This window comes from Aquarana catesbeiana, linkage group LG03 (genome assembly GCF_042186555.1).
Source record: "Aquarana catesbeiana isolate 2022-GZ linkage group LG03, ASM4218655v1, whole genome shotgun sequence".
Taxonomy (NCBI): domain Eukaryota; kingdom Metazoa; phylum Chordata; class Amphibia; order Anura; family Ranidae; genus Aquarana; species Aquarana catesbeiana.
The window spans coordinates 576,709,891-576,736,085 of NC_133326.1; the positions used below are offsets into that span (position 1 = coordinate 576,709,891).

Here is a 26,195-nt window from a genome sequence, read left to right on the forward strand (position 1 = left end):
TGTGTGCTGAGTATAGGGGAAGTAGACTCAGGTTTTATTTACCCATTCTTTTTAAACCCCTCCCACTGTTAGCACAATTTGGTCACACCCACAATTCAACATAGCGCAAAAAAGCGAGGAGCTTTATGTCATCTTGCCAATTTTTTTTCAGAGGGGGGTGGAAAAAAAAGTTATCGGTCCTGGGTGACAAATGTGCTAGGTATGACACTGTCTACGAGCATGGAGTGAGGGAGGAAACTCACACAAGCACAGAGATAACATGGAAACTCTGCGCAAGTAGTGTTGTGGTTGGGATTCAAACCAACCCTCTCTTTTCAGCTATAGCAGTCTTCACTTGGGAATTTGTGCCCATTTGTGAGGTCAGGTACACATGTTGGACAAGAAGACCTGACTCAAATTGATATTCCAATTCACCCCAAAGGTGTTCAGTGTGGTTAAGAAAAACAAGGAGACTGGGAGATCGGTCCCCAACCGGTCACCCAAAGGAAAAGAAAGAAAAGGACTCGGTACTGACTTGAACAGCATATACTCAGAATTTGTAATAAAAAATATATAATTTTATTAATACACAATTAATAACACAATATTTGAAGACATCATAAGAATGCGAAATAGCAATCCATGTATGGCACCAGCTTTATGGTCCCCTTATAGGGAGGATCACACTATAGTGAGTGTCCACGGATATCATTGTTCTCAACATGTTTTGCGGACTTAATACCGCTTCATCAAGAGAAAATCTGCAATTGATCATTAGAGTGTTAGACAACAAGTGTCATAATATTACAGGGGATAAAAGGTTATTTAACAAGTAATAAGTAGAAAAAGGGGGGAAGAAAGTACTTATTACTTGTTAAATAACCTTTAATCCTCTGTAATATTATGACACTGTTGTCTTACACTCTAATGATCAATTGCAGATATTCTCCTGATGAAGCAGTATTAAGTCCACAAAACATGTTGAGAACAATGATATCCATGACACCTACCATAGCATGATCCTTCCTATGAGGGGACCATAAAGCTGGTGATATAGATGGATTGCTATTTTGCATTCTTATTATCCAAATATTGTGTTTTATTAAATTATATATTTTCTATTACAAACTCTGAGTGTATGCGGTTCAAGTCAGTACCGAGATAGTCCTTTTCTTTCTTTTCCTTTGGGTGACCGGTTGGGAACCGATCTCCCAGTCTCCCTGTTTTTCTCCAATTGGATGATGGTACACCATATCTAGTTTATACCTACAGAGGCCACAACCTTTTCAGTATGGTTAAGGTTAGGGCTCTGTACAGGACACTCAAGTTCCTGAACACCAAGCTGGTCAGACCTTGTCTTTACGGAGATGGCTTTGTTCACATGAACTCATTTATTTGTAGGGGAATCCAAGGCAATTTCCCATTTATTAAAGGCTTACTGAGTATATAAAGTAGAGATCTGGAAAGTGCCATAACCCATAGCAACCAAGCAGAATACTTTTTACGGAAGCCATGTGAGTACACATTATATTATCATAATTAACGAAAGACATTACAAGGTTTATTGCACTATATATATATATTTTTTTTTTTATTAAAGCCTTAAAGTGAATGTATAGTTGTTAGTATATATTTTCTTTTAGAGCCAGGGCTTTACACATCAGTTTTGAACATTTTTTGGTTGCGTAAATATGAAATAGTGCTTGTAAATAATTCATAAGTAGCTATGGCAACTCCTCGTTTTACATATTTACCAGGTGATCTTAAAGTGCCGTTAAACCCTCAGTTTTAAAGCCCCTTCAGCAGCTGATTTAATCACTAAGTATGTAACTTCTTTATCTTTAATCCTATGTATCAGTTCAAGTGCCATGCCCGCTATGCCAGGTTTTCTGTTTCATGGTGGCGTTTTTCTCCTGCAGTATCTTATGGATTCACCCTTGCATGCAGGGACTAGAGTTGTGTCTCCCTATACTGTATGCATCAAAAGAAACACACAGTCCTGTAGCCTAGGATGGCAAGGCAATTCCCCCCGATCCTCCCGACTCCTTCCCCTTTTTTTTGTTCCAAGCCAACAGATGGCTGGAGGCTGCACTGTCCACTGTTAAAGCTTACTTGTGCTTAGTGTGTTAATTTTAAAAATGTTGAGGGTTTGATAACTGCTCCAATGAAGAAAGCCCATCATTTACAGGGATAGGTGTCTCAATCAGAAATGTAAGCACAGAAAGTTCCAAAGCAAGTGAAGCTTCATTAATGAATGGGAGTTTAAAATAGTGACAAGAAAGGAAGATTCTAATCACATGACCTGTCAAAGTCAAATGGCCAGATCTAGGCTCTAGTTCTGTGCAGCATTATTCAGACCCAAATCTTTCATCCAACCACTAAATTATAGTATCTGTTACAAAATTACTAGTTAAAAATAATTACGAAAATCAGTGGTTACAGTAAAAAGCTTGTGGGTTTAACTAATAATTTTTAGTGTATTTATACTTCATGGCCTGTATACCAGGAGGCATGGCAGAAGTGTGCCCTTGCAGGGCTGATCCCAGACGGGGTGCACGGGGTGCAGTGCACCCGGGCCCCAGAGAGGTGGGGGCGCTGAAGCGCCAGAGTGCTCCCCTCCCTCCTCCCTGTGTCCAGAGATGGCTCCCTCCGCAAGTCACAGCCGCCGTTGTAGTTTTCGAGGTTCAAGCGGCAGCCCGTACCCCCTCTCCTGTCAGAGAAGGAGAGCAGTGCTGGAGATCGGAGCGGCTGGTCTCTGTGTGGAGAGAGACCAGCCGCACGGTAACATCGCTGGGGGTGGGGGGGTGGGGCGGTCCGTGCCTGACGTGTTCTCCTCCTCTGTCTTTCCCTCCCGCCCAAGCCTGTCTCCATCTGCTCTCCACCCGGGCGGCGCGGCTGCACACTGTCCTCTCCTCTCCAGCTGCCGCCCGGGTGTTTTTATGTACGCTAATGGGGAGGGGGGTCTCTACTAATAGAGGGGGGTCTGTTCTAAGGGGGTCGTACTAATGGAGGGGGGGTTTCCTGGGGGGGTGTACTAATGGAGGGGGATTTGTCTTGGGGGGGTCTGTACTAATGGGGGGGTTCCTGGGGGGGTCTGTACTAATGGAGAGGAGGGGGGGCGGTTTGTCCTGGGGGGTCTGTACTAATGGAGGGGGAGTGTCCTGGGGGGGTTTGTCCTGGGGGGTCTGCACTAATGGAGGGGGGCTTTGTCCTGGGGGGGTCTGTACTAATGGAGGGGGGGTTGTCTTGGGGGGGGTCTGTACTAATGGAGGGGGGTTGTCCTGGGGGTCTGTACTAATGGAGGGGGGGCTTTGTCCTGGGGGAGTCTGTACTAATGGAGGGGGTCTGTCCTAAGGGGGTCTGTACTAATGGAGGGGGGTTTGTCCTGGGGGGGTCTGTACTAATAGAGGGGGGCTTTGTCCTGGGGTGGTCTGTACTAATGGAGGGGGGTTTGTCTTGGGGGGTCTGTACTAATGGAGGGGGGGTTGTCCTGGGGGGGTCTGTACTAATGGAAGGGGGGTTGTCCTGGGGGGGTCTGTACTAATGGAAGGGGGGTTGTCCTGGGGGGTACTAATGGAGGGGGGTTTGTCCTGGTGGGGGTTTGTACTAATGGACGGGGGTTTGTCCTGGTGGGGGTCTGTACTAATGGAGGGGGGGTGGTTTGTCCTGGGGGAGTCTACACCCAAGAAAGTACACCCAGGACTCCAGAGGGAGAGGGCAGTGCTGAGAGAACACCATCAGAGAGAGAACCCTGATGCCCTGCGCCACCGGAGGGAAAGCCACACAGCCTAGTGCCATCCCTGGCGGAGAAAGGAACGGAGTCATTGCAGGAATACAGATCTGGGTGCTACCCAGCGGAGTCACCACGGGCAATTCAGAGTGAACTGACTCCTGATCAGAGGAACCATCGGCCATTATCTACTAACGTCCATAGGAACTGCGGTCTCTGACCATCTCCTGTACCATGTCTGCAGTCTCTGACCATCTCCTGTACCATGTCTGCAGTCTCTGACCATCTCCTGTACCATGCCTGCAGTCTCTGACCATCTCCTGTACCATGTCTGCAGTCTCTGACCATCTCCTGTACCATGTCTGCAGTCTCTGACCATCTCCTGTATTATGTCTGCAGTCTCTGACCATCTCCTGTACTATGATTGCAGTCTCTGACCATCTCCTGTATCATGTCTACAGTCTCTGACCTGTCTCTTGTATCATGTCTACAGTCTCTGACCTTTTCCTATATTATGTCTGCAGTCTCTGACTGTCTCTTGTATCATGTCTGCATTCTCTGAGCATCTCCTGTATTATGCCTGCAGTCTCTGACCATCTCCTGTATCATGTCTACAGTCTCTGACCATCTCCTGTATCATGTCTACAGTCTCTGACCGTCTCTTGTATCATGTCTACAGTCTCTGACCTTCTCCTATATTATGTCTGCAGTCTCTGACCATCTCCTGTATTATGTCTGCAGTCTCTGACCGTCTGCAGTCTCTGACCATCTCCTGTATTATGTCTGCAGTCTCTGACCATCTCCTGTATTATGTCTGCAGTCTCTGACCATCTCCTGTATTATGTCTGCAGTCTCTGACCATCTCCTGTATTATGTCTGCAGTCTCTGACCATCTCCTGTATTATGTCTGCAGTCTCTGACCATCTCCTGTATTATGTCTGCAGTCTCTGACCATCTCCTGTACTATGATTGCAGTCTCTGACCGTCTCTTGTATCATGTCTGCATTCTCTGACCATCTCCTGTATTATGTCTGCAGTCTCTGACCATCTCCTGTATCGTGTCTGCAGTCTCTGACCATCTCCTGTATCATGTCTACAGTCTCTGACTGTCTCTTGTATCATGTCTACAGTCTCTGACCTTCTCCTATATTATGTCTGCAGTCTCTGACCATCTCTTGTATCATGTCTGCAGTCTCTGACCATCTCTTGTATCATGTCTGCAGTCTCTGACCATCTCCTGTATTATGTCTGCAGTCTCTGACCATCTCTTGTATCATGTCTGCAGTCTTTGACCGTATTATGTCTAGGGGCTCTTTCTAACAGACAGCCCTCTGTGTGTGCGCATCAGAGAGACTCCCCTCCAGGTCTCATTAGTGTACTCTTTCTGTATTTTCTTTATTGTTAAGAGATCATGGGAGGATACCAAGGTAACGAAGACTTGTAAGGGGAGCATCTCTGTGTTTGAGTCGTTGCCATAGAAACATTTGTAAAGGGGAGGAGTTGGTAAGATGACCACGCCCCTTTTGTGGGGGCGCCAGAAATATTTCTGCACCCAGGCGTCTGTGACCCTAGGATCGGCCCTGTGCCCTTGCATATATTTTCCTGCAAGTTGTCCCTTTTGCGCCACTCAGAAAGTTGAGAGGTATGTTGATATGGTAGATATAAAGAATACATATACTGTATAATAAAAACATAATTACCTCCACCACAATCACCTCTATAGAAACATCTGCAGGAAGAGGTAGGTCAGGTCGGAAGCGTTGCACCAAGGCAATCAGCAAGTGTAAGGTGGCCAGAAGGTCTTTGCTGTGGATCACTGTTTGGAAAAATACATATAGATTAAAAAAAACATTCTGTACTGTATTTTTCAATTACAGGCAGTCTCCGAGTTACAACATCCGACTTAGAAAAGGAGGGAGACAACAGGAAGTGAGAGGAAATCTAGCCCTAGGAAGGGAAATTCACTCCTGTAAGAGTTATCATGGGAAAAAGGTGTCTCCACTGAAGGTTTATTACCAACCCTTGTTTCCACAACAACCCAAATTTTTTACAATCCAATTGTCACAGGGACAGAAAGTGAGGTGAAATCGTCTGCACAGGGACACAGACAGCAAAACAAATGTTACAGGGGTGTTAACCCTTCCATATGCTATCCAAAAAACAAACTTTTTTTTGGCCGGAGTTACTCTTAAAAAAATGTACCTGGTTTAACTTACATACAAATTCAACTTAAGAACAAACCCACAGAACCTTGTTTGTAACCCGGAGGCTGCCTGTACCACACCTGGTATGCTATAGTAGCTCAGCTTTTATGACAATGAGCTCAAAAAGGAACCTGCTACCATTCTAGGACCTGTGTTGACAGGATTTTGTTTGCGTCAAAACCGCTTCTCTCCCCATACAAGTAAATGGGAAGGCAAAGAAGCTTGAAACAGACTGATGTAGCTTAGAAGGAGATCAACTGCTGGCCAGAAGGAGGTCAACTGCAGCTCAGAAGGAGGTCAACTGCAGCTCAGAAGGAGGTCAACTGGGGGCCAGAAAGAGGTTAACTTAATTTCAGGAGCAAGTCAACTGCAGGTCAAATGCACCTATCAATAAGCTCTGTATTATCTCAGAAGTATCCAATACAGATTTGAAATCCAAGCTGAATACACCTGAATACAACTGCATTTATTGATTGACGCAAGACTTAAATGTGTTCCTGTGCAGAAAAGTAGGCCAAGGCCAACCAATCTCCCATTCGCTAAAGGGAAATACTTCAGGACTGGGTGGAGATTGTGACAGTCATTTAATACTGTGCTAATAAAACAGCAAACCTGTGTCATCTTTTTTTATAGCCTGGTATCATGCAAATATCTTAATTTTTATTCTATTTTTAATAATATCATTATTGCCCAGACACTCATTTGCTTTACCAGTGCTGTCCGGTAATTTTGATACTACAAGCTCTCTGGGATGCTTGGCTTCCTCCCATCACCTTTAGAAGCTTGTTGCCTTTCAAAGACTAGCAGGGCTGGACTGTACCTGACTGACACAGCAAGAACTGCAAACCAAACGGTGGATTGCGACACCCTCATGATAGGCTCAGACCAGCTTGTAGTGGTGGCCTAATTTTTGGCAGACAAGTTTTCCATTGTAATTAACTGAAAGGCATCAAAAGATGGGTTACATTACTTTGCACTTCATGTCAATGCACATCAATACTTACTGACGCACGTTACATTGGCTGGCATTATGACAGGTGTTGAGGCTCACCGACATGCGTTTTGATTTGTTTCCATTGATTTTAATTGTAAATGCATCTAGCAGTAACAGAAAAATATGAATAATCCCCAGAGAAAATGTTTTTTTTTAAATGGCTAGGGAAGGGTCCTATCAGAGAGATTTTGCCTCACTTCCTGTCCCAGAGACATGGCAGGAAGCAAGTGGAGAGCTCCCTTAAATCCCACCTTTGAGCGTTGTCACTTGAAAAAAAGATTCCCTATTACAATATTTTCTATGTATTTCTCTCTGTGACGCCCGTAAAGTTTAGCATTGCCCCTAACTTTTTGCCACAAAAACAATGATGACCAAGACAAAGTGATTGTAGAAAATTGGGACTCGGAAATCAATAAAAAACAGAGGTTCTAGTCCTTTTGCTATCCAAAAACAGATAATAATATGTTTGGCTAAAGTGCTTCTTTAATAGCCATAATTCATATCAATTTTTTTCTGGCCCCCATTTCACTGATGGAACGTTATTTTTTTCTATTTTTTTCTTTCTTCCTAGAAAATTTCATCCACTAGACCCGATAAGGAATTCCTGCTGTTTTCCCAAGCCTTGCCGCTCAGGTATCTGATACAAACCGCGGCAATGAAAGCAGAAATAAGTGGAAACAGTCTTAGCAGGAAATAAGTGATTTAGAAAACATTTTACAGCTCTATATTCAAATGCACTCACTTATCAAGAACATAAAAAGCGAAATAGTGTGCAGCAGAAAAACATGACGGCTGAAACGGTTATCGTTTGCCAAATTATTCTATCACCTTGAGAAAGGGGTCCTTCATGTCCCCAGAACATCCGTAGAACGCCACTTTTTTGCATTAACTTTTTTTGTTCTTAATTATTTGGATCTATGACCTGAGTAAACGATTGAGGTTTTATTATTGCATGCTGGCTATTTGTTTATATGAATTTCATGGTATCACCAGGCACCATGCACCCCCTTGTATCGCACGAAGGGAATGATGGGGGATTGTTTGTTTGTTGGTCAGTTTTTTATGTTTGTAACTGTTGGAGATTATAATTTTCTTTCTGATAAAATAGTTGTTACTGGGAAAGTTACACACCTCCCAACTTTTTGAGATGGGAACCTTTTTAGCAAAAGTATGTAGGTATGGGACACACCCCAAATATTAGTTAAATTCGCAAGTGTTTTTTTTTTTTTTTTTTTAACCACTACTATTCCTTTTTACCGGCTTTTGAAATTTACAAATGCAGCAATTTGGATGAAAAGTTTACCATTGCAAAACACTTTTTGAAAGATAAATAGTGCATTTTATATACAACCATATAGATCAGATCAAAATAAGGGACAAATAAGGAGGAAAGAGGGACAGATGGACTTTTTTACAAATCAGGGACAATCCCTCAAAATCAGAGACAGTTGGGAGATATGCACTTAAGCTGGCCATAGATCAAGTTCAGTGGAACAGTTATGGCCATACGTAGATTGAAATTTGTCTGGTTCCTGCTGAACCGGCCAAATTTCGATCCATCTATGGCCTGCGTAAGAGAGAGGAGGTTCTCTACAATGGAGCCTGGGATCAAAATGAAAACTGAGAGGTTCTGATCCTTCCCAACACTGCCCAAAGCTAACAAAAAAAAAAAGTTTAGGTGGAGTGCACTCTAATGATACCCTCCACATCTAAAAAACAACAAATGTGAAACAAAAAAGCCTTTTTAAAGGGAAGCACCATCTGTACTATCTATTAGTGTTTGTTTAGCTGATATTTTTGTCTTTCGTTCACAATATTTCTGAGCTGAAATTTGCTCTGAGCTGACGTAAAGGCAGCACGGTTGTCAGGGAAACTATAATTATCTGGAGTTCTATTGTACGATATCCCATGCTCTTTTCTTCTGCTGTGTGATGTGTCTGAGCTCCGATCCCATTACTGGGAGGACTGAGCCATCTGTTGATTGTAAACGTGTTCGTTATTACAGTGGAGCGCGTTTATTTACATCTGCATTGGTTTTATGAGGGGCTTTCCCCAAACTGCGTTCATCACACTATGTCATCATTTGATGTATTTTTCTTTAAGGCCTAAACAAATACTGCGTTGCTATAAAGTGCACATTATTAATGTACACGTTACCACAATGCATGGTATGTATGTTAGTCACTCAAAATGGTACCTCAACACACCTCAGTGGCAGATGTGCATTGCAGTGCTGCGGTACGCTGCCAGAAAAGTTGCATTCACCCAGTTTTGGTACATTTTAGTTTAAATACCTAAATTTGAAATGATAATGTATTTTCAGTTGGAGATGAGCGAAATTGCGAGTTTTAATTTTTCTGAAATTTCAGTGAAACTAACTTCCCTACATAACCAGAAGCCACTGGAGGAGTGAAGGGTAACACTATAGAGGGTCACCTGAGTGGCGGCTCTCAGTCTGCTGCCTACATTACATCCAAGATGGCGTCACCCAACAGGACTTTTGGATGTTTACACAAGGAAGACTTTTACAGGTAAATAACAAATAAAATACAATAGGGCTTGTTCATGCCACAATTTCTGCATTCCAGAAGTTTAATTTCCAACACAGAGGGTGCCCGGGAAGCACTGGGAAACCAAAAAGTGGACCTTGCAATCCAGATTTAAAGTGACTGTAAAGTCTCATTCTTTTTTCAATGAAAATAACAAACATGTTATACTTACCTGCTCTGTTGCAGTGGATTTGCACAGAGCAGCCCAGATCCTCCTCTTCTCGGGTCCCTCTTCTGTGATCATGCCCCCTCCCTCCTGTTGTGTGCCCCCACAGCAAGCAGCTTCCTACGGGGGCACCCAAGCTGAGCTGCAGCTCCGTGTGTCTATTCAGACATGGAGCTGCAGTTCTGGCCCCGCCCCCTCTCTCTTCTGATTGGCTGACTTTGAATGACAGCAGTGGGAGCCAATGGCGCCGCTGCTGTATCTCAGCCATTCAGGAGGGAGAGTCCCAGACGGCCAAGGCACTTGTGGACATTGCTGGACAGAGATGGGGCTCCGGTAAGAATTAGGGGGCCGAGGGGGGCTGCTGCACACAGAAGGCTTTTAATCTTAACGCACAGAATGCATTAAGATAAAAAAAAACCTTCTGATTTTAAAGCTAACAGAGCCACTGATGTACTTTTAATTTCATAATATGTTTACTAATAAGGAAAATAATATATTGGAAATCAATGCAATATTTATATATATTATAGAAAAAGCTATTCTGTCGCCCTTTTCACCGGTTAACAGGTTATGCTTTCAGAAGCAACGTAAGATATATTTCTAGCTCACTACTATATAGTTAAAGCTGGACACCTGACCATAATACCTAGATGAGCTTTTTAGACATCAAATTCCAAATCATAGGGATGTTGCCACTAATCTCTCCCATCCTGCTTTGTGGCTATAACAGCCTCCATTCTTCTGGGAAGGCTGAACATGAGATTTTTTTAATGTTTCTGATTGTATGACAACAGCTGGCTCTCAGAAAGACATCATCAGCAGTCACTTCCAGTTCATCCGGTGTATATATTCTTAAAGTGTCTGGTGCAGACGTCACATCTGGTGTGCAGCTTGGAGCAGCAGGACGGTGAGCAGGGTCCAAACCAGAGCAGACGGCACACACAGTGTGCAATATGGGAATTCTATAGCAGAAGGTGACCAGGGACCGGAGAGAGAAGATGTGCGACAGAGGCTCATATATAGTGGAAGGCAGCGGGGACCAGAGAGAGAGAGGAGAAACAGCAAACCTGAGGATCAGAGGAGCTGGGGGTTAATACTGAGTGGGAGATCAGCAGAGCTTGTAGTACTACTGAGCAGGTGAGTGGGCACCAGAGAGAGAGGAGGAACAGCAAACCAGAGGGTCAGCAGAGATGGGGGTTACTACTGAGTGGGGGATCAGCAGAGCTGGAGGTTACTACTGAACAGGGGATCAGCAGAGCTAGGAATATTACTGAACAGGTGGTCTGCTGAATAAGGAAACTAATAATCAAGGGATCTGCTGAATGAGGATACCAATGAACTCGGGATCTGCTGAACATGGGTACTAACAAGCCAGGGATCTGCTGACTAGGGGTACTACTGAACTGCGGTTCTACCGGGCCCCTTTAAAACAAATAGAAAATCAGTTCACACACAGGGCATTTGCCAAGCTTCATTAACCACTTGCTGACCACCTTATAGCAGCTCCATCTCTTCCCTTAGTGAAAGCACCACATTGTACACAAAAACACTGGCTAGGGACACAATTAACCATTTTATCACCCTAGATGTTTAACCCCTTCCAAGCCAGTGTCATTAGTACAGTAACAGTGCATATTTTTAGCAGTGATTACTGTATTACTGTCACTGATTCCTGCAAAGTCTCAGTTAGGGTCCGATTGTCCACCACAATATCGCAGTCCCGCTATAAGTTGCTGATCGCCGCCATTACAAGTATAAAAAAAAGAAATAAAAATTTCATAAATATATAGCATAGTTTGTAGATGCTATACCGTTCATGTAAACCAATCAGTATACACTTATTGGGATTTTTTACCAATAATATGTAGCAGAATACACATTGGCCTAAATTTCTGATGAAATTAGATTTTTTTTTTTTCTATTTGATAAATTTTATAGCAGAAATTTTTTTTTTTTTTTTTTTTTTTTGGTTTATAGTGCAAAAAATAAAAAATGCAGTGGTGATCAAATACCACCAAAAGAAAGCTCTATTTGTGGGAAAAAAAAGATATATATTTTATTGCATTGCATGACCGTGTAATTGTCAGTTAAAGTAACACAGTACTGTATCGCAAAAAATGACTTGGTCATGAAGTGGGGTAAATCTTCTAGAGGTCAAGTGGGTAAAGCATCATTGAAGCATCACCAAAGCATCATAAACACATCAAAAAAGCATGTTGAAGCGTTAGGCTCTTTAAAACCTGTTGAAGTCAAAGCAAGTGTAAATGAGCCATTAAGGACATGTGCCTTCCATGGTGTTTTTGATACAGTGATCCTTTTTGCCACATCCCAGATGCATTCCATAAAGAAAAAATGCAGCATGTTCTACTTTGGTTTACTACACTGGAATGCATTGCATTGGTGTGAACTAGGGCCATTGGAATCCATGTTAAACACTGTCAATGCATTTTTGATGCAGAATAAAAACACACCAGACTGCATCTGGTGTACACCAGACCCCAAAGTGGAGCTAAACTTCACAATACTTACCACCCTTCAATGGTCTGATGTCCCACACCAGAGCCGGCACCTTCTACCTGGCTTCTTCTGCGTTTCGGGCTACAGCCATTCCTATTGTCCGGCATGGGATGACGTCACTATGCATGTATACAGAATTGCAGTCATCCCAGCACACAGGTACTGTACCAGTATATAGACTGAGCTGCACTTGCCCAGCTCCGTGTACATTCCAAAGAAGACAGCGAGCAGGCAGGTAGGTATCTTATTGTAGAAGAGACATTGCATATCTCTTCTGCAATAGACAGCCTGTCTGCTCAAAGTTTTCCGAAGTGGGCCTTTAGTTTTGCTTTAAATGCACATATCTTATGGGAAGATTGTTGTTGAAAAGAATAGTCTGGTGACAGGATCTCTTTAAGGTGATGTTTTGGGGGATTTTTTGGTGGTTTTTCAGGGTGCAATGATGGGACAAGACAACAGGAACACTATTTTGGGCCCCCCATTTAAGTTCTGTTCAAGTACAAAGACTTATGGTGTATAACACTATAGATAAGTCAAAGCAGCGAAACCCTCTGTTTTGCAAATCATATTTAGTACAAATGCCGTTCATTTCAAATTTTAAGACATTAAATATTTTATCCATTTCTCATAATCCTTTGAAAAATAAAATACAATTTCACCTTCTGTTGCCTGTTTATTTCTGATATGGTTTAATGTGCCATATTTCTGGCACGGATATGGCTGCGGTAAATGAGCCAGTAATTAACGTGAGTTTATGTGGACATCTGCTGAATAACAATATAGTGTGTGAGTTTCTTTAAAGTACCAGCCTGGCATCATTGTTTCCTCCGAGCTGTTATCAGAAAAATGGGAAGCCTTTAAAGTGATTGTAAACGATCACCTTGTAAAACAACCCGATTTGTTTAAAATAGAAATGAAAGGCAAAAGATTTCTGTATATATATATATATATATATATATATATATATATATAAAAAACATTATAAATACCTTTTCTCCTTTTTTATAAATGATCACATTCCTTCTGTTCCCAGCTGCATAAGAGCTGGGGTAGGGGAAACAGCAGAACACTGATTTTCCCAGTGAAAGGCTGTGCAGGGGTGGCGGGGGCGTGTCAGGACAAGTCTGATCATTGGAGGAGAGCACACTGAGTTTGCAGAATTATAATATTGCATAGTTTGGTAAATCTAAAGAAGATTGCCACCCAAAACTGGAAAGGTGGGACAGTACAGGGATAGAAGAAGAAAGACAACCGTTAAAAGGAAGAAGAATCAGCAGACAATGGAAGTGCAGCAGCTATATTGTTTTCAATATTTTACTCTATTTTTGCAAAGTGTGATTGTAAAGGAAATATTTTTATTTAAAAAAAAAATAACAAACATGTTCTACTTACCTGCTCTGTGCAGTGGCTTTGCACAGAGCATTCTCCTCTTCTTGGGTCTCTGGGCCCCTCCCCCTTGCCAAGTGCACACATAGCAAGCCGCTTGCTGTGGGGGCACTCATGCATGCTCACTCCCAAGCCGGCTCCCTGCATCCGTAAGATACAGAGAGCGTGGCTCAGCCCCGCCCTTCGCTCCTACCTCACTGGCTGTAATTGACAGCAGTGGGAGCCAGTGGCTCCCGCTGCTGCATCTCAGTCAATCAGGAGGAAGAGACGCGGGAGAGCCTCGGGCTTAGGCAAGTATTAGAGGGAGCTGAGGGGGGAGCTGCACACTGAAGGTTTTTTACTTTCATGCATAAAATGCATGAAGGTAAAAAAATCTTCAGCCTTTACAACCACTTTAAACTTGGTGTATGAGGTACTCCCTAAAAAAACTTCAAATAGTACTCGCCCATCTATATAGGACCTTATCCCTTACCATGCCTGCATTGCCTCTAACTGACGAGACTCAGTTGTCATGTGTGACAGCTGCTACACGGTTCAAACTGAGGCAGCACGACTTGCAGAGCGACTGCCTCAGGCGACCTGGACACGACAGGAGACGCCTGACAAGTCGTCCCAGTGTGAACCGGCACTTAGGATATTGTGGACAAATACATTGTAACCATAGGTATCTTGCCAGTTTTTTGCAGATCATAGAACTTTCCACTAATCTGCAGCACAGCAACCTCAAAAAAAAGTTTGTACTTTTTAACTGCATTTAAATTAAAATAGCTCTTGTTTAACCATATATACATTTTGCGGCAGAGTGAGGCGGTGCCACTGTTTAATATGCCAGTCTGGGCCAGCTTTTCCAGGAAACAAGCACACTAATGGCACAGGTGTGTGCTAGCTTTCCCCACACCAAATTTTCCTGCTTTATGAAAGTGCGCCAAAGATGCAGCATTTGGGACTTTTGATTCACTTTCAGAAAATGCAGAAAAAACTTGCAACCTAATAGAAATCTATAGGACTGCAGCTATAACTGCAGGTAAAATGTAGGAAGACCCTCTATACATTACACAGGCCCCGCACCTCTGGTTCCCTTTACATTAAACAGCCCCCGCACTTCTGGACCCCTTACCTCTGGACTCCTTTACAATACATAGTTCGCACCTCTGGCCTTCTTTACAAAGCTCCACACCTCTGGACCCCTTTGCATTACACAGCTCTACACCATTTGAACAGGAATGCAGTGTCCGAATCGCATGTGATTTTCCCCACTATTCCTGTGTGTGTGTATAGAAAGCCCCATCTAGTGGGCAGTTTAAAAAATGTTAAAACTCACTGTACACGTCAGGCCACGTGCAAAATAATCTACATAGGTGTCCTGGTCTGCCGACTATAGCAAATTAGGGCCGCTGGAAGTACTCACAGGGCTGAAGTTCCAGGACCCCATGGATATAGGGCAGAAGTGATGTCAGCTTTGGGGCAGACCCCCTCTACATCTCTTCCAGCCCTGCGAGTACCTCCAGCGGCCCCGATTTGCCATCATCGGCAGACCTGGACACCCATGTACATTATTTTGCATGTCGCCTGATATGTACTGTAAGGTCTAACATTTTTAAACTGCTCACTAGATGGCGCTTTTCCCTATCTATAAACACACACAGGAGTGGTGGGGGGAATCACATGTGATTCAGACAGGAATTGTACCACATTCCTGTTCAAATACCGATATCAGTGCATCCCTAGAAAACAGTATAGTTTCACCTTTACATTGCTGAGATTATGCACAATGGGTGGCAATATTTTGTGATCCACACCAGAATTTGGGAGGCCCAAATTCACTGTTACATCACAAGAGGGGCATCAGTGTTACAGCCTTTGTGTATGTGGAGGTGACATGATGCTCAGAAAAAGTACCTCTTTCAACAGACTATAATGGTCAAGTATCATGCTGCATGAATAAGTGGTACTTACAGGCCACGTTCCACTTCAGCCGACTGTCCTCCAGCTGTAGACATCGGGAGACCTCCTCCAGAATGACACCGAGCTTCCTCTTCTGATTGGTTGAGGACAATGTTATTTCTTCCACTTCCAGTGTGAGGGATCCAATTTTTTCTGCACATAAACAAATGTTCATTAAGTGTTATGACTTCAAATACAGAATCTGGAAACCGATTTTACTATGCTTGGTGTCACTATGGATGGACAAAAATGTACAGATTCTGCAAGAAAAACACATCAGTGAGCGATTTTTAAGGCTACTTGTTTCTGCATCAGAAGCATAACTAGAAATAACGGCTCTGGTGAGAGATCGGAATGAGGGTTCCTTTACATGTAGAACCCATTATTGATGTTTTATGCAAGGACAGGGAGAAACTTACATGGTAGGCGCCGAAGAGTTAAAATGCACAAAACTGAATGATGTACAAAAGGAAAGACAAGAATGCAAAACCCCATAGTGTAGTATAATAATCAGAAAGTATTTATTTAATTGAAAATTGCACTCACTCAGCTGAGGCAGAAGCTTGAAGCTTAAAAATGCGTCCCTGTATCCTACGGCACATGTGAACATTGGCTATGTCAGGCAGCCTCCACTTCCGGGGTTGTGCTTCGGTGACAGTGGCTTTATTCCATCACAAGAGTGCTCTCATGCCCTTGTCGGTGGCCAAGTCAGGGGTCCTGGTAAACACTTCATCACTTCCGGCTTCCAGGCGACTCAGGCTGTTATGCCTAGCACATGCCATTTTTTTGTGAGAGCAAATTTTATCAATTTAATAAATACTTTCTGTTTAATATACTAGACTATGAGGTTTTGTGCTTTTGTCTTTCCTTTCGTTTTTCAATGATTCATCAATGATGAAGAGAGCACCCACTCTGGTCCAAGAGCAGCTCCCTCATATTTAGATTATTGCAGATGAGTTCTTTTGGGCTACCCACATTATCTTCTTTCATGCTAGTGCTAGAGCCTCACTCAATCAATATATTAACCTCAGGATTGTATGTAGCATTTCAGCCAACAATTTTCCACAAAGCTTTTTTGATTTTTCAATCCAGGGATGTCAGGTAGCAAGTGACAGACAAGGCCACCTACTGTGAGAATTTCAACCAAACATCAGGATCTGGCCAAAATTTGCTCGATGTATGGCCAGCTTTCGCACCAAGTGGTGCTATCCAGACTCTGGTGTCTCTTGGCCAGTGGTTAAACCATCAAGATGTTGCTCCATCACTGCCCCTCGCTAACATGTATCTATAGTGTAAAGGAACCCCATAAGGGACTGTGTTAAGTGCACCTCTATGATTCTGTCTTTGGAAAGGTGTCAACCAGCTACAGATTCACCAGTGGGGAAATGGGGCTTTGACTGCTAAAATGGGATGAAGATTCTTTTACTGCTTGGGGATTAAAGAGAATCTGAGCGCACAGACAGTAAACAAGGGAATCAGCAGCTATGGTGAGGTCCCATGATTATTTGTTCATGCTGGTTCTGGGTCTTTATAAAATAACACAGACTTGTGCCTAGGCTTCATGTCAATGAGGCCTACAACTACTTTAAGGAGGGGTAACTTTATTTGAAGACACAGATACGTTTTCCAACCATCACAAAAAAACAATCGCACCAATGATCATCACTTTTCAGACTTGTTTGACAGGCAGTAAGGAGGAGTGTTACAACATTGTATGCCGTCTCCTCGCTGCTGGCTTTGCACGCAGTTGTGGCGCACCCCTATTCACGTGAATGGGTTGCTTTCGGCAGTAGTACCACCCTCTGAATGCAACATGCTGTTTAATCTTTGCTGGAGCTACAAAGCGAAGTGTCACAGCCACAGCATGTGTACAGCTTCGAGCGGCTGCATTTCTGTGTTTAGGTAGGCAATGAAGTGGTGGTAAAACCACAGCTCAAACGATTTTACCGCTTTGCTTTTACCGGCCCCTGGCTGCCATGCGAACGCACCCTAATGCCTCGTGCACATGATCGCACATTCCGACAACAAAATCCATGGATTTTTTCCGACGGATGTTGGCTCAAACTTGTCTTGCATACACACGGTCACACAAAGTTGGTCGGAAATTCCGAACGTCAAGAACGCGGTGATGTACAACACGTACGACGGCACTAGAAAGAGGAAGTTCAATACCAAGTGCGACACCCTTTGGGCTACTTCTGCTAATCTCGTGTTAGTAGAAGTTTGGTGACAGACGATTCGCGCTTCTCAGCCTCCTGCTTTTCCGATTGTTACTGCGCTTCGGTTTGTGCTTGTGGGTTCGTATTTCTATTACGTATTTGTTTTACAGTGCGTTCTTCTCCACTCGTTTCTGATTTTCAGCTCCAACCTTTCTGTTTTTCAGTGCTTTCTGTTAGTTCGTTCTGACCAGCCGACCGTTTTGAAGCCATGAGGACCCTCACCCCGGACCAGAGGGTTTATAACTACCATCTGGCCAGAGCCAGAAGAGTGGTGGAGAACCTTTTTAGGATAATGGCCAGCCGGTTCCGCCTATTTCTTACGCTAATCAACATGTTGGAACATAAACCTAACCATATAATCCTTGCATGCTGCATTCTACACAACTGTTTAAGGAGAAATTCAATGAACTATGTGGCCTCAGTTGTGCCTGAGGCCGGACTTCAAGAAGAAATCCTGACGGCACTTGAAGCGGGCCGTCCTGGCTTGCCCCCCCCAAAGAGCCCACAAAGTAAGACAGACGTATGTCGAGTACTTTGCGGGTAGGGGGGCCATTGATATGCCAGAAACGGTATAAGAAATATTTTATCAACAATTTTTGAACTTGAAAGAAGATTTCCTTTGATTTACTGCCTGGGTTTCTTTTAGCTGTCTCCTAGGTTTTCCATTGGGCTTTTCTTTTTGGACATTTTCTTCAATAGTGCAAATGTAATTTATTTGATACATGAGGTGACAATCTCTTCTTCAGCGAACTATTATTATGTTGTGGGTCTGCTACACACACCTTGTTTTTGTTGTTAATGTATGTAATGCATTACTGACAAAAAGCACCATGAATGAATTTTGTGGTGTCATGAAAATGGCGTGATTGTGGCAAATTATAAAGCACTGTGGGAGTTATTTACTAAAGGCAAATACACTTTGCACTCCAACACTTAAAAGTGCACATGAAACTGCACTAAAAGTGCACTTTTAGTGCAAAGTGGATTTGCCTTTAGTAAATAACCCCCATTGTCACTGTAAACACCAACTTACTACAAAAATTGCTATTGAGCATTGAAAGAAGAAGCCACACATTGTTGAGTGGAAAAGGGTTTTTGAACAAACCAACATCTTTGGTGTATTTTTTTTTCACATTGTAAAGATCCTTTTTTTGGTTAAACAGGCATGTTTCAAAGCATAACATGCACAACTCAGGAACTTACAAAATTCAACTTTGATAAAGTGAAGGCAATTTCAGACATGAGTATGTCCAAACTGTGTTGATATTGCCTTCATCAGATGGGGTGATGTCACCCCTGTAAAAGCCAAATTTTGAAGATGCACACAAATTGACAGTCAAAATGGGGATTTCCCTCCTTATTCCATGCTTAATGTCAACATGTGCTAGCTCCCATAATGGGGGATCAATGGACGTGTTTTGGGGGTGCAACCCCTTCCTCTCACCTAGTTGAGTTGGGAGGAAGGCGTTGCACCCACAAAACGCGTACATTGATATCCCCTGATGGCAGATAGCACATGTTGACACACTGTGTGTCACACTTTAAATTAAAAAATACATAATAAAACAGTACAATGTTGTTATTTTTTATATTCTGCCTAAAACATCAATGATGTTCTTAATTTTTTGTTGAACATCATTGTTGTTTTCCTTTATATTTTCTAAATCACGATTGCACCCCATTCTCTCCCTGATGAGGATCTGGGCATTTTCACTTGTGAAATGAGATTCTTCTTCCACAACATCCACATCACCTAAAAGAAAAAAAAAACACACCATGTATTATAAATATGCAGGCATAAATCTCTTACCTGAAGCTGTGGTCTCAGACACTCACCTGTTGTGGTGACAATTTTGCCCACTTCATAAATGTCTCCCTCCACATCCTCTGCTTGTGTTTTGGTGACTTCCTCTTCTTTAGGAGGTGGGGGGTCCCTGGTGTCCTCAGATGTCCCGAGTCTTTTCTCCCCTATGTGAATAAAAAATAGGTTTACTTAGCACACAGATATTTGATGCCAGAAATAGGAATATGAAACAATGCTTGGAAGTGTCGTACAATTGTCAGTTTAGGCAGAGTTCCAAGCTGAAGAACATTTTATTTCCTTTCTCAAGCTGGAATACTTTCCTTTTTTGTTAAAATATCACACATGGAGACACCCCTAGTATCCACTGGAGCACCTGTGTGGGACACCCAAAAAAAAGTTTGTTCTGGTGTCCCACACTAGTGCTCCTGCGTCCAGATGTGTAAACAGCTGCTGAGTGTCCTCTCCTTACATTGAATCAAGTTTACATTTCATTGTAGTTACAAACCCATCTAGACAACAAACTTATTTTAATACAAATAGGCCTGAACAAATGTAGTTAACCTGTATCTGCCAAAAACATCTTAAAGTGGGCGAACGAACGATGTTTCCTACGACCGATTACTGTGCCCATGAGCATCAAAGTAGCCATTTTAAAATGTACAACAGTAAAGAAAAGCACATGGAGCAGCACAAACATTAAGAAGAATAGGAACACACGACAAAATACTTACATTTTTGCAGCACTCTCTTGAATCTTCTGTACTGATCCTGCTCCCTCAATTTCAGGTCTGACCAGCATTTCCTCAGTTGATCCTTGGATCGCCGTACCCCAAGATTCTTCTGCAGACTCTTCACAACTTTAGGCATGATCTTGGCCTTTCTCACATTTGGGTTTGGGTAAGGTCCATGCTTCCCATCATAGTCGGCCTTCTTCAAGATGTCCACCATCTCTACAAAGTACATATTTGAGGCCTTCAATCTGCTCCGGGATCATGAGGTTCAGGGCTCCGGCCTTTCCTCGTTTTTGCTCTCCTCTACATGCACATGTTGTCTCTACTCCATGTTCTCTCCCACTGCGCCGAAAGATAAAGGGTGGCAATAGACTAACAGAACGTCAGGGGCAGGCGGAGTTTCACGCATGTGCAGTGTATATAAAGCGTAACACGCGTGCGTCGTATATACGATCTGTGAGGACGAAGTAACGGTAGCGACAATCGTTATAACGAAGGTACAATTTTTTTCATTAAAAAATTAGTCAGGCCTAGGGCAGCACAAAACCTAAATACACCACTGCTGAAGGCTACTGCGGCCCTCAGAACCCCCCCCCCCCCCCCAGTGTTCAAGAGGACTATGCCTACATGACAGCCTGCAAAATGCTGGAAATGGAGGAGGGCCAACGCCCCTTATGTGAGGAAGTGATGTTACAAGCCCTAAATAAGGGGTTGAGGGGCGAACTCACAAGCCAGCAAGCCAAAGCCACGTTTGTGAGTTCAACCATGGTCCTCCTCCTCTACCTCCTGCCACAACTCCAACACCAGAACCACAGCCTGGAAGGAAGCGTCTAAGGAAGACAAGAGTGTGATGGCCTGGGTTCAGTCTGGTCTGGCAAAAGATGCAGGCTATTGTATGACCACAGCCTGGGGACATAGATGTCATCTGCTGCTGTTCCTGATCTCTTGTAGTCCTGGACCGGATTGTGCTCCCTATTATAAGGACTCCTCAGGCCACCAATTTTGACTGTAAAATTATTGATGTCTGCCCTGGGGTACAAAAGCTTCGCAAATTTCAGTTTCTCCAGCGTTGCCTTCCTCTTTATTTTGTTATGACTTATAATAAATGGCTATTTCTTTTTCACAAATACTTTCCTATGTGTTTTACTTCAAAAAGGACAGTTTGTTTGTGAGTAGGCAGGTACATTTAAAAAATACAAGGTCAAATTAACAAGGGACACCAACCAACCTCATTGAGGTAAAAAAATACAAGATAATAATGGTGTTGTGGTAACTTGACACACAAAACGAGAAATAATATTATGGTGAGCACTAGAAAAAATGCAGATTTTGATAAAAAAAGAAAAAAAAAAAAACATTATTATGGAGATGTGACGAAAAATAAAATTAATATTATTCATGAGATCAAGAGAAATAATAAGGAAATCAGTTTGTGAGAACTCTGTGTGAATATGAGCAGCAAAACAACTTCATTCTTCTAGCATTCTAAAGAAGAAGAGAATGCGCTGCATTCAACTATTTAAAAAATTGCAGCGTGACGAATGTGCTATCTTCAATACGAACGCTAGTTTTACCAGAACGAGCGCTTCCATCTCGTAATTTATTCTGAGCATGCGTGGCACTTTGTGCGTCGGAATTGTGTACACACGATCGGAATTTATGCGAATGGATTTTGTTGTCAGAAAATTTGAGAACCAGATTTTTTTGTGCAACGGAAATTCCGATGGACGGAATTTCCGACAAAAGGCTCCCATCGAACTTTTCCCATCGGAAAATCCGACCATGTATACGAGGCATTACAATCTAATGTCTATGTTTTCCAAGCAGTCAGATGTTAAAAATAAAACAAAGTTCCTCTTTTTTTTTCTTTCAGATCTTGTTCAGTCTGGGGGAGAAAAGAGATATGCATTTCACACACAGCCAAGTTTAAGCCTGGGATGGTAAACAAGTCGGAGATGTGATTCTCAGCCAAATCCATCAGCCAATCTATCACAACAGCTTGAGCTCCTGATCTCCGGCAGATTAGAAGACGGTGTAAAAATATCTTACGTAAAAGGTGATGAAGAATTAACCCATCAAAGAGATCTTCCTCTAAGCTCTTTACTACGATATGCTCCTGCTTTAATTCATCATTGATCCAGTCAATAAGGAACTGGAAGAAAACAAAAAAACAAAATCACCAGATCGAAAGTACTCTTCAAAATGGATTATCTATAGCCTATGGAAAGTTACTGTTCTGAGTCCTTTATAAATGTTTGAAGTCATTGTGACAATTACCTGGAAGTTATTTTTGACCTGACTTCCACATTTTGACTTTATTTTTCTTTTTATAATTCACTTCACATTTGTAATTGCTTCTTCTACTGGTCATCTATATATCCAGGGAGTGTGATTACCAGGGACGTGCAGTCAAGGGAGACCCTCACCTGCCATTAACATGAAAAAAATAACAAAAACAAAAAACTATTGAGCTTCGAGGGTCGTAACTTGGTGACCTGGGGTCACAGAGACCCCAAATTTGGGGGGGGGGGGTAGGTAGCTGAAGTCCTACCCCACCACTGGTCCCTGTCACCTATGGTTCTGGAGATACAGGGCTTCTTGTGGAGCCTGTCAGAAGCTACATACAGAGCGGCGAGTTTAAATACAAGCGAACACACTCTACACCAGGGATATGCAATTAGCGGACCTCCAGCTGTTGCAGAACTACAAGTCCCATGAGGCATAGCGAGACTGACAGCCACAAACATGACACCCAGAGGCAGAGGCATGATGGGACTTGTAGTTCTGTAACAGCTGGAGGTCCGCTAATTGCATATCCCTGTTCTACACTCTTCTTGTCTGAAGCACCGAGCTTAATGGACAGCTTGGAGCCTTGGACCAATGGTAAAGCACCACTGGAACAATCTGTCCAATAAAAATGCAGCAGTGGAGGCTCTCTTCTCACTGCAGTGTCATGGAAGGGAGCATGTATCTAAAAGACACATGCTCCCTTCCACCCCAGCCCTCTTAACGAGAGGGAAAAAGCATGGGTTTATGGATATCAGATTTATCCATAATCTCAAGTTTTTCTCACACAGTTAAGAGGGAAAATGAGAATCTGCTGCCTCCTGAAAAGGTACTGTTGTAATCCAACCTAAATCATATATTTATATGCTGTATGTTATAACATAATAATTTGGTGTAGTGGATAGCACTTTCGCCTAGCAGTAAGAAGGGTCGCTGGTTCAAATCTCAACCACGACACTACCTGCCTGGAGTTTGCATGTTCTCCCTGTGCCTGCATGGATTTCCTCCAGGTACTCCGGTTTCCTTCCACACTCCAAAGACATGCTGGTAGGTTAATTGGATCCTGTATAAATTGTCCCTAGTATGTATGAATGTGAGTTATGGACCTTAGATTGTAAGCTCCTTGAGGGTAGGGACTGATGTGAATGTACAATGTATATGTAAAGCGCTGCGTAAATTGACGGCGCTATACAAGTACCTAAAATAAATAAATAAAATGTATTTATTTACTGTGAAATTACTGGTTGGAAGTTATAACTTCAAACTTCAGTAATTTATCTGTTAAGTTACCTGCTTGAGTGCAGTTTTTGAAAATATAGTAAATTACCTTAAAAACAATATATAATAATTATTTCTATATTACTTACTGATGGTAATTAACCATCTGCCACCCAGGCCAATTCTGACACTTCTCTCCTACATGTAAATATTATATATTTTTTTTTTGCTAGAAAATTACTCAGAAACCCCAAACATTATATATATTTTTTAGCAGACACCCTAAGGAATAAAATGGTGCTGCAACTTTTTATGTTACACGGTATTAACGCAGCAATTTTTCATACGCGTTATTTTTGGAAAAAAAACTTTCATGAATATAAAAAAAAAAAAAAAAAACACACTATAGTTAGCTCGATTTTTTTGTATACTATGAAAGATGATGTTACGCCACATAAATAGATACCTAACATGTCACGCTTTAAAATTGCCAGTGCCTCACCAGCCACTGACCTCACCGCACGTCCCTGGTGATTACCATCACTTTATATTAAGGAAGATCATTATATATTATATTAAGGCTCGGTTCACACATGGGCGGCACGACTTGCAGGTCGCCTCAGCGAGGCGACCTGCAAACGACTGCGGGGCGACTTGCGAGACGACTTCTGCATAGAAGTCTATGCAAGTCGCCCCAAGTCGCCCCCAAAGTAATACAGGAACCTTTTTCTAAGTCGGAGCGACTTGCGTCGCTCCGATTAGAACGGTTCCATAGCACAGAACGGGAGGCGACTTGTCAGGCGACTAGGTCGCCTGACAAGTCGCCCCAGTGTGAACCGAGCCTTACAGTTCTGCTCTACATGTGGTACTTTGTTCCATGTTTCTAGGTGCCTTCTAACCCTAGTAACCCTAGCAGGTACGACCCCCCCCCCCCCCCCAAGTCACTGAAATGAAGCACAAGCACTGCTTTTAAGGATTAATATTTAAAAATGTAGGACTTTTGGCAAGTTACCAAATGGTCCACTTTGAAAGGGACTGTAGTCTTGTTTTATAGATACGGATTATAGAACCTGACGCAGTCTGTTTTCAGATACTCAGACCTAACCTGTAGACTTGAACTGGGAGAAGCAGGGCTGTCTTAATGCATGGGCACTGTCCAAGGGTCGCAGGTGCATGGGGGCCCCATGATAATCTTGCATTACATTGTACTAACCAACTGTCCCGGATTTGCTGGGACAGTCACACTAATGCCCCGTACACACGGTCGGACTTTGTTTGGACATTCCGACAACAAAATCCTAGCATTTTTTCCGACGTATGTTGGCTCAATCTTGTCTTGCATACATACGGTCACACAAAGTTGTCGGAAAATCCGATCGTTCTGAACGCGGTGACGTAAAACAAGTACGTCAGAACTATAAACGGGGCAGTGGCCAATAGCTTTCATCTCTTTATTTATTCTGAGCATGCGTGGCACTTTGTCCGTCGGATTTGTGTACACACGATCAGAATTTCCGACAACGGATTTTGTTGTCGGAAAATTTTATAGCCTGCTCTCAAACTTTGTGTGTCGGAAAATCCGATGGAAAATGTCCGATGGAGTCCACACACGGTCGGAATTTCCGACAACACGCTCCGATCGGACATTTTCCATCAGAAAATCCGACCGTGTGTACGGGGCATAAGATGTCCAAGGATGATCGTGTCCAAGGCAGCGTCCTGAAACCTGTATTGTGACCTCCTGACCCCCCCACTGTGCCTTTCTGCCTCCCCTCCTGTACTGTACCCTTCATGCTGATTAGCTTTTGATGTATGGCATGTTTTCTTATTGCTTCAAACTGATTTTATTGAGAGTACTAATAAATAGAAATTTAATTCCATCAACTATATATACTTTAATTCTTGAAAGTAGGTGCGTAAATTGGGGCAGGCTGGTAGGGGCCCCAGTGCGTTGCTTTGCTTAGGGGCCCATGATGCTATTGAGACAGCCCTGGGGAGGAGCAACATGGTACAGTCACTGGCTAGCTCCACTAAGCAAAATTCAGAGCCATATCAACAGAGCAGCTAAGAACAGACAGGTGAACAGGAGTTTGGTGCTCCAGCTCCTGGTTGGCGGGGTAAGTATGAAATGTTCATATGGAATGTTTCTTTTGTCCTGAAGATGATGAAGATCATTATGTATATATAAAACCACTATACATGCGATAAGATGAAAGAAAGGACTTTAGAGAATAAGTTTAGATTTGCAACTTTCAGCAATAACACCCCCCCTCCCCTTTTTTTACAGGCTCTTTGGGAGCATCACAGCTTCAACAATGTAACACTCACTTGTAGTAGAATCCCAACACCGGCCTAATCATGACCAGTTCTCTTTAAAGTGTTTGTGAAGTCTAAATTGCAAGTAACTGCCAGACCCTCTATTAGAGCCTGGCATACCACACTATGGAAGTTATTTAAAAAAAAAACAA

General features: G+C 42.8%; 1 protein-coding gene across 2 annotated transcripts in view; it reads right to left on the bottom strand.

The window, feature by feature from the left end:
- Positions 1 to 26,195, bottom strand: part of PARVG (parvin gamma) — an 85,608-nt gene that overhangs the window by 48,002 nt on the left and 11,411 nt on the right. For both annotated transcript variants that reach the window (XM_073621938.1, XM_073621939.1), the window contains 3 exons: positions 22,273 to 22,375; positions 15,482 to 15,622; positions 5,410 to 5,525 (listed from right to left, as the gene is read on the bottom strand). In XM_073621938.1, coding sequence (XP_073478039.1) covers positions 5,410 to 5,525; positions 15,482 to 15,622; positions 22,273 to 22,375 — 360 coding nt within the window. The remainder of the gene's footprint in view (positions 1 to 5,409; positions 5,526 to 15,481; positions 15,623 to 22,272; positions 22,376 to 26,195) is intronic.